Source organism: Maniola jurtina, chromosome 2, assembly GCF_905333055.1.
Source record: "Maniola jurtina chromosome 2, ilManJurt1.1, whole genome shotgun sequence".
Lineage (NCBI taxonomy): Eukaryota > Metazoa > Arthropoda > Insecta > Lepidoptera > Nymphalidae > Maniola > Maniola jurtina.
In genome coordinates, this window is record NC_060030.1 from 5,473,704 (window position 1) to 5,482,634 (window position 8,931).

The window sequence follows — 8,931 nt, forward strand, 5'->3', positions numbered from 1 at the left end:
TTCTCAAATATCTTGCTCAGTGTTGGCAAAATTGAAATTGGCCTGTAATTGTTTGGGTCATTTTTGCTACCCGATTTAAAAAGTGGTATCAATTTACTACATTTCATGAGATCTGGAAAAGCGCCTGTATCCACAGACTCATTAAAAATTAAGGCTAGATATGGCGCAATAATATCAATAATATTGTTAATTATTTTTACTGATATTCCCCACAGATCTCCGGTTTTTTTGCTTTGTAAAGATTTGAACACTTTAACAATGTCATATGGAGTAACGTATTCAAACCTAAACAACACACCGCATTCAGTGACATTGGCCCTGAGAAGATCATAGGCTTCTGTTGGTGAAGAGCTAAGGGAACTAGTAGTGATGACTGGAATGTTCTGGAAAAAATTCTCAAATGTATTTGCAATTTCAATATTGGAGTCAATAATACGGTTATTAATTTTTAGCTCCAATTTATTGTTATGCACTTTTTGTTTCCCAGTTTCATCCGTGATGATATCCCAAGCTGCTTTAATTTTATTATCAGAATTAATAATTTTTTGCTTTATGCAGAGTGACTTTGCTTGTATGCAAACCTTTTTGAATAATTTTGAATAATTTTTTACATATTCAACAAATGTGGGAGTGTAGTTATATTGTTTTTCTGCATACAAGTCGAATAACTTATTTCTACTTTTATAGATGCCAACAGTAGCCCAGTCACTAAATTTAAGATTTTTAAACAGTTTTTTTTCTACAATTTTAAAGGTAGAATTAAATTGAGAGTTTATGAGATCAAAAAAAGCATTATAGTGTTCATCCGGACCACCCTGAGTAAAGTCAAGTTTAGGTAAAGCAGTTAAAACCTTTAGTTTGAACTGCTCTACCTTTTTAGTGGTTACTGGCCTATACTTTATTAACTTTGTTATGTCTTGATTATCACTGGGAACAGATATCATTTGTCCACAGTGATCGGATCTTAGATTCGTCATGATCGATTTTGCGACAATCTTACAGTCACAGAAAATGTTATCTATACAAGTGGCTGAATTTGCAGTTATCCGTGTTGGTTCATTGAAAATTTTCTGTAAATTAAAGCTTTTAAATAAATTGAGTAATCTGTCAGTAAAAGAAGTGTGAAGCAAAATATCAATATTGAAGTCTCCACAAACTAATATCTTTTTTGATGACCTACATATCCGCCTCAAGGCCTCTTCCATAACGTCCTCAAACAGAACAAAGTCACCTGAGGGGGGTCGGTACACGCAGACGACAATATAGCGCTCCAGCTCAACACAGGACAGCTCAATAGTGCGTTCCAATGAAAGATTAACAATGTCTTTCCGTTCTTTATAATTGATATTGTTGCGGGTTAATATTAAAGACCCTCCGCGTATAGCTTTCTTTCTAGAGAACGCACTTGACAATTGATAATGTTTTAAATTTACTATTAATTGATAACTATTGAGCCAATGCTCAGTGAGGCATAAGATGTCAATATCAAATTTTTTAATAAATAGTTCTATCTCATGTTCTTTGCCAGATAAGCCCTGAATATTTTGGTGTACAAGATTGATTTTACATAGCTTATCTGTTGTCGCACTACTTAGTTTAAAATCTTATTACTGTTTACAGTAGTGTCCATGCAACTATTTGTATCCAAACTATTATAATAGTTTGTATCCAACGTAAAAAAACTGGAATTAGTAGTATTACTAATTAGGTCTATATTATTAGTACAACATGTACCGTTTTCAAAAGAACTCAAGCTAAAAATAGCTGTGTCTTGTATATTACAAGCTACCAAGGTAGCTATTTGTTTCTTATAACTAAGGGGCAAGTACATTGTATCCTTTGTCAGTGAAAATTTTTTTATAAAATTATTCGTGTCTATTATGTGAATATAATCCCTATGGCCAAAACTTAAATTATTAATAAGCATGTTGAGTTTATAGACATACCTATTTTGTGCTGGGGTTAAAGTGCAAGAGTAAGGAAAAGTGCACAATATGAATTTACAACCCGTATTTTCTTGTAGGTCCAATAGGTATGCAAAACTTCTTAAAATTTGTTTTTTTGTTATTTGCATGCTGTCACCTATCAACAAGACAACTGTACTATATTTATCTAAACAGCAGCCTTTTACATTTTCAATTATATATTCATATGGTGCCCCTGGGTTACATATGTTGATCACTGTTTGATGTAATTTATTACTTATTAAATGACCAAAGTCTTTTCCCAATCCATCTGAAACAACAAATGTTTTCCGCTGAGGGCAATGTAACGAGGAACCATTGTTTTCACAGCCTTTTTGTTGTCCTATACACTGACTGTCCACTGGCATTTCGTCCGGAACCTTATTTGAGCACTCACATCTATTGATCAGAGAGTCAAGACGATCTATATTATAATTACTTAAGGCTAACAGCTCATCAGCGGCCAGTATATGCTCACCGACCTGTTTCTGTGACAGCTCGTACTGGGAAGTAACTGTTTTCAAGGAGTTTTCCAGTTTTAGAATCTCCTCATTAAGACTCCGAACGTCAGTTTCATATTGAACTCTCATCTCTTGCAGTGAGGAACAATATGTATTGAGCTTATTTAATAAATCTGAACGTTCTTTTCTAAGCCTAATGTTTTTATTACATAATTTCTGAAATTTTATTAATTTTTTCGTTTTTTTAATTAATTTACCAATTTTGATGTATTTTTTAATTTTTTTGTGACTATTTAAATGGATAGTTTCTGAATGTGGCTTATTATTAGCAGCACAAGGGCTGTCACAGGTCAGGTCAATTGTCAACACGGGTGCTGTTGAGGATGAAGCAAGCAGCTCATCATACAAGTTATTTGTTTTTTGTGTTTCACAACTTGCTATTTGTGACTGAAGGTCACAAATTAACTGTTGAGATTGGCTTAATTCATCCTCTAACATAGATATCTTTCCCAGAGCCTCTTCATAAGTTTGTATGCACTGATTGAACGACCCTACTGCCAACTGAAGTTGGTCGCGCTCCTCTGATAACAAAGTATGAGCGTTGTGCAGGTTTGCAAGTTCAGACTTTAACTGTGAGTTCCTAGCAATAATGATCCTCATCTCAGCTTCACTTTCATCTTGTTCCTTCAGTAGTTGGGTATTTAATTGTTTCAGTGATTTTATTTCGTGTAAAGCATTTTTCAGTTTCTGTTGTTCTTCAAGAGCGGCAGCTTTTCTGGTGAACATAGGAGCCATTTTATACTATATATAGCTCGATTACCACTCACTCACTGACTGACTCATTGACATAATTGTTCTCCTAGAAAGAGATGGAAAATGATATAATGATTTAGGGGAGATGTGGTCGGATTTGGGAACCCTCTGGGGAAAAATTATGACATTTCAGAAAAACAAGATGGCGGCCGACGTGATTTTTGCAGCTCCGTTGTTTTCCAATCGATTTCGTTGAATTTTGCAATCTTTGAAGAAAATAGTAAACGATTAGTGGAAAATGTCGAAAAAATTGAAAAAACAAGATGGCGGCCGAACCGTAGCGATTTCAAAATTTTGATTTTTCGACCCCGAACCGCGGCGCCACAGATCCAAGACGGGGTAGTCGAGGATAATTATTTTTTCGTGTTTCGCCCACGATTATCCTGTTTTTTGACAGAACGGGAGTGGTTTTTAAAAATTCAAGATGGCGGCTGTCATGGCCGCCGTTAAGTTAGAGGTACCAAAAATCCCAATTTTAAAACTCGAATATCTCAAAGTTGGCAACATCGGAGCGATTCGGCTTCTGTCAAGAGATTGTACGTATAGGCTTGAGGTATCGATTGGAGGTAAAAAATTACCCCATTTTTAGGGAAATTTCGAGATTTTCGGGAAATTGTAAAAAATAGAAATACATACTTTTCGCAAAATCCCAGTATAAGCGAATATGTGTGTTGCTTGTACAAATGACATTTGGGTATTTTTGTCGCCGAAGACTGGCAACACTGGAATTTATCAAAGAAAAAGTGATTTTCGACGGGGTCTTTTTCACGGTATCCCCTTTCGCGTGGGTGCGAGCGAGAGGAAAGATTGAAACGTTGTCGGGAGCGGTATATTCTGTAGTTAATAGGAAAATTATGAAACCGTGTAAAATCTTTCTGTGACACGAGTTGGCGGCCATTTTGTATTTTTTTTAATTTTTCGAAATTTTGATCACGTTTTTGAGGCAGTTGGCAACATTTTGGAAAGTCAATATGTATGAATCGATTGTGTATCTCGGCTGGCAGTATGGAGATATGCAACCGGTGTTGCCACATTTGGGGAGATTTTCGAGATTTTCAACTAGAAAACTCCTGTAAAATTTTGTATGAAAATTTTTTTTTCCACTGATGGTATCGTATAGAAAACAAAAAGTTAGTAAGCCAAAATTATGGAGAGAGCTGATGATTGAGGATATCGGAGACGGGTGAAGGGTCCGCTTAAGGTATTGAAGATAGGTGGGGGGTGCTCGAGCAAATGTCATTCATGACGTCATCCAATTGCCAAAAAGCTGAAAAAAAATTCAAAATGGCGAAAGAAAGATGGCCGCCATACAAATTTCGCCGGCGTCCAGCTCGGAGGGTATAAAAGATGGAGGTGCGGTTTCTTGGCAAAAGAAGATCAGGATCCAAAGGTTTACTCGATGAATAGAAAAAAAATTCAAAATGGCGGAATTTAATTTTCCATACATTTTGTATGGCGAATATTGAATGCCTCATTCTCCTAGAAAGAGACGGATAACGATACGATAATGTAGGGGAGATATGTTCGGATGCGCAATATCAGTAGGGGAAAATTATGACATTTCAGAAAAACAAGATGGCGGCCTATATGATTTATGCAACTCTTTTGTTTTCCAACCGATTTCGTTGAAACTCGCAATCTTTAAAGAATGTAGTAAACGATTAATAGAAAAAGTGGAAAATTTTGGAAAAACAAGATGGCCGCCGTACAAATTTCGTCGGTGTCTATCTCGGAGGCTATAAAAGATGGAAGAGTGGTTTCTTGGCAAAAGATGATCAGGGTCCGAAGGTCTACTCGGTGGAACAAACTCTGCATGCTCGCGGACCACTTTAGTGGTCCGCGCACCCACGCACCCTACTTTATTAACCTCAACTACCCCGTTTTTACAAAAAATGATATGGATGTCTTTTTCAGAGTTTTCTAGGGTGCTGATTTTGATAACGACATTTATTTTGAAATCCAAGATGGCGAGCGTGCACTTTTTAAGAAAAAAATTGATATAGGTGTCGTTTTATGGGGTTTTCGGGGTAATTTGTGTATCTTAATAAAAAAAAATCGGTTTAATACAACTCATAAACCTAACCACGTCACGTGAGCTGCTTTAGCAGCTCGCGCACCGAGCAAAACACTAGTTATACTATATATAGCTCAATTACCACTCACTGACTCACTCACTCATTGACATAATTGTTCTCCTAGAAGGAGACGGAAAATGATATAGTGATGTAAGGGAGTTGCGTTCGGTTTCGGGAACCCTCTGGGGAAAAATTATGACATTTCAGAAAAACAAGATGGCGGCCGGTGTGATTTTTGCAGCTCCGTTGTTTTCCAACCGATTTCGTTGAATTTTGCAAACTTTGAAGAAAATAGTAAACGATTAACAGAAAATGTAGAAAAAATTGGAAAAACAAGATGGCGGCCGAGCTGTAGTGTTTTCAAAATTTTGATTTTTCGACCCCGAACCGCGGCGTCACAGATCCAAAACGGGGTAGTCGAGGATAATTATTTTTTCGTGTTTCGCCCACGATTATCCTGTATTTTGACAAAACGGGAATGGTTTTTAAAAATTCAAGATGGCGGCTGTCATAGCGGCCATTTTGTTCGAGGTACGAAAAAACGCAATTTTAAAATTCGAATATCTCAAAGTTGGCAACATCGGAGCGATTCGGCTTCTATGAAGCGATTGTACGTATAGACTCGGGGTATAGATTGGAGGAAAAAAATTACCCCACTTTTAGGGAAATTTCAAGATTTTCGGGAAATTGTAAAAAATAGAAATACGCACTTTAAGCAAAATCCGAGTATGAGTGATTACGTGTTTTGCTCGTACAAATGACATTTGGGTATTTTTGTCACCGGAGACTGGCAACACTGGAATTTATCAAAGTAAAAGTGATTTTCGACACGGTCTTTTTCACGGTATCCCCTTTCGCGTGGGTGCGAGCGAGAGGAAAGATTGAAACGTCATCGGGCGCGGTATATCATGTAGTTAATAGGAAAATTATGAAACCGTGTAAAATTTTTCTATGAAACGAGTTGGCGGCCATTTTGTATTTTTTTTCATTTTTCGAAATTTTGATCACGTTTTTGAGGCAGTTGGCAACATTTTGGAAAGTCAATATGTATGAATCGATTGTGTATCTCGGCTGGCAGTATAGAAATATGCAACCGGTGTTGCCACTTTTGCGGAGATTTTCGAGATTTTCAACTAAGAAACTCCTGTAAAATTTTGTATGAAAAATTTTTTTTTCACTGATGGTGTTATATAAAAAACAAAAACTTAGTAAGCCAAAATTATGGAGAGAGCTGATGATTGAGGATATCGGAGACGGGTGAAGGGCCCGCTTAAGGTACTGAAGATAGGTGGGGGGTGCTCGAGCAAATGTCATTCATGACGTCATCCAATTGCCAAAAAGCTGAAAAAAAATTCAAAATGGCGAAGAAAAGATGGCCGCCATACAAATTTCGCCGGTGTCCAGCTCGGAGGGTATAAAAGATGGAAGTGTGGTTTCTTGGCAAAAGAGGATCAGGATCCGAAGGTCTACTCGATGAATAGAAAAAAAATTCAAAATGGCGGAATTTATTTTCCCATAGAAAATGTATGGTGAATATTGGATGTCTCATTCTCATAGAAAGAGACAGAAAACGATACGATAATGTAGGGGAGATGTGTTTGGGTGGAGGAGGCGAGTAGGGAAAAATAATTATGACATTTCAGAAAAACAAGATGGCGACCGACGTGATTTTTGCAACTCTTTTGTTTTCCAACCGATTTCGTTGAAACTCGCAATCTTTGAAGAATGTAGTAAACGATTATTAGAAAAAGTGGAAAATTTTGGAAAAACAAGATGGCCGCCGTACAAATTTCGTCGGTGTCTATCTCGGAAGCTATAAAAGATGGAAGAGTGGTTTCTTGGCAAAAGGTGATCAGGGTCCGAAGATCTACTCGGTGGAACAAACTCTGCATGCTCGCGGACCACTTTAGTGGTCCGCGCACCCACGCACCCTACTTTATTTACCTCAACTACCCCGTTTTTGCAAAAAATGATATGGATGTCGTTTTCAGGGTTCTCTAGGGTGCTGATTTTGATAATGACATTTATTTTGAAATCCAAGATGTCGGCTATGCACTTTTTAAGAAAAAAATTGATATGGGTGTCGTTTTGTGGGTTTTTGTGGTGAATTGTGTATCTTAATAAACAAATTTGGTTAAATTTAATAAAGTTAACATAACCACGTCACGCGAGCTGCTTTAGCAGCTCGCGCACCGAGCGAAACACTAGTTATACTATATATAGCTCGATTACCACTCACTCACTCACTGACTCATTGACATAATTGTTCTCCTAGAAAGAGACGGAAAATGATATAATGATGTAGGGGAAATGTGTTCGGGTGGGGGATTCAACTGGGGAAAAATTATGACATTTCGGAAAAACAAGATGGCGGCCGTGGTGATTTTTGCAGCTCCGTTGTTTTCCAACCGATTTTGTTGAATTTTGCAAACTTTGTAGAAAGTAGTAAATGATTAACAGAAAATGTGGAAAAAATTGGAAAAACAAGATGGCGGCCGAGCCGTAGCGTTTTCAAAATTTTGATTTTTCGACCCCGAACCGCGTTGCCACAGATCCGAAACGGGGTAATCGAGGATAATTATTTTTTCTGGTTTCGCCCACGATTATCCTGTATTTTGACAAAACGGAAGTGGTTTTTAAAAATTCAAGATGGCGGCTGTCATGGCGGCCGTTATGTTAGAGGTACGAAAAAACGCAATTTTAAAAGTTAAATATCTCAAAGTTGGCAACATCGGAGCGATTCGGCTTCTATGAAGCGATTGTACGTATAGGCTCGAGGTATAGATTGGAGGAAAAAAATTACCCCATTTTTTGGGGAAATTTCAAGATTTTCGGGAAATTGTAAAAAATCGAAATACGCACTTTTAGCAAAATTCGAGTATGAGCGATTACGTGTTTTGCTCGTGCAAATGACATTTAGGTATTTTCGTCGCCGAGGACTGGCAACACTGGAATTTATCGAAGCAAAAGTGATTTTCGACATTGTCTTTTTTCAGGGACGATCATTTCGCGTGGGTGCGAGCGAGATGAAAGATTGAAACGTCATCGGGAGCGGTATATCCTGTAGTTAATGGGAAAGTTGTACAACGATGTAATTTATTTCTGCAAAACGAGTTGGCGGCCATTTTGTAATTTTTTGAATTTTTCGAAATTTTGATCACGTTTTTGAGGCAGTTGGCAACATTTTGGAAAGTCAATATGTACGAATCGATTGTGTATCTCGGCTGGCAATATGGAGATATGCAACCAGTGTTGCCACTTTTGGGGAGATTTTCGAGATTTTCAACTAAGAAACTCCTGTAAAATTTTGTATGAAAATTTTTTTTTTCACTGATGGTGTTATATAGAAAACAAAAACTTAGTAAGCCAAAATTATGGAGAGAGCTGATAATTGAGGATATCGGAGACGGGTGAAGGGCCTGCTTAAGGTATTGAAGATAGGTGGGGGGTGCTCGAGCAAATGTCATTCATGACGTCATCCAATTGCCAAAAAGCTGGAAAAAAATTCAAAATGGCGAAGAAAAGATGGCTGCCATACAAATTTTGCCGGTGTCCAGCTCGGAGGGTATAAAAGATGGAAGTGTGGTTTCTTGGCAAGAGATGATCAGGGTCCGAAGG

The 8,931-nt window shown here is 37.5% G+C and overlaps 1 protein-coding gene across 1 annotated transcript; it reads right to left on the bottom strand.

Annotated features, from left to right (window-relative positions):
• Positions 1 to 2,344: 2,344 nt before the first annotated feature.
• LOC123873155 lies at positions 2,345 to 3,220 on the bottom strand (the record flags this gene model as incomplete). The annotated part of the gene is made up of 1 exon (XM_045917873.1): positions 2,345 to 3,220. A coding segment is annotated over exon 1 (876 nt), but the record flags the coding sequence as incomplete, so codon positions are not given.
• Positions 3,221 to 8,931: the final 5,711 nt, after the last annotated feature.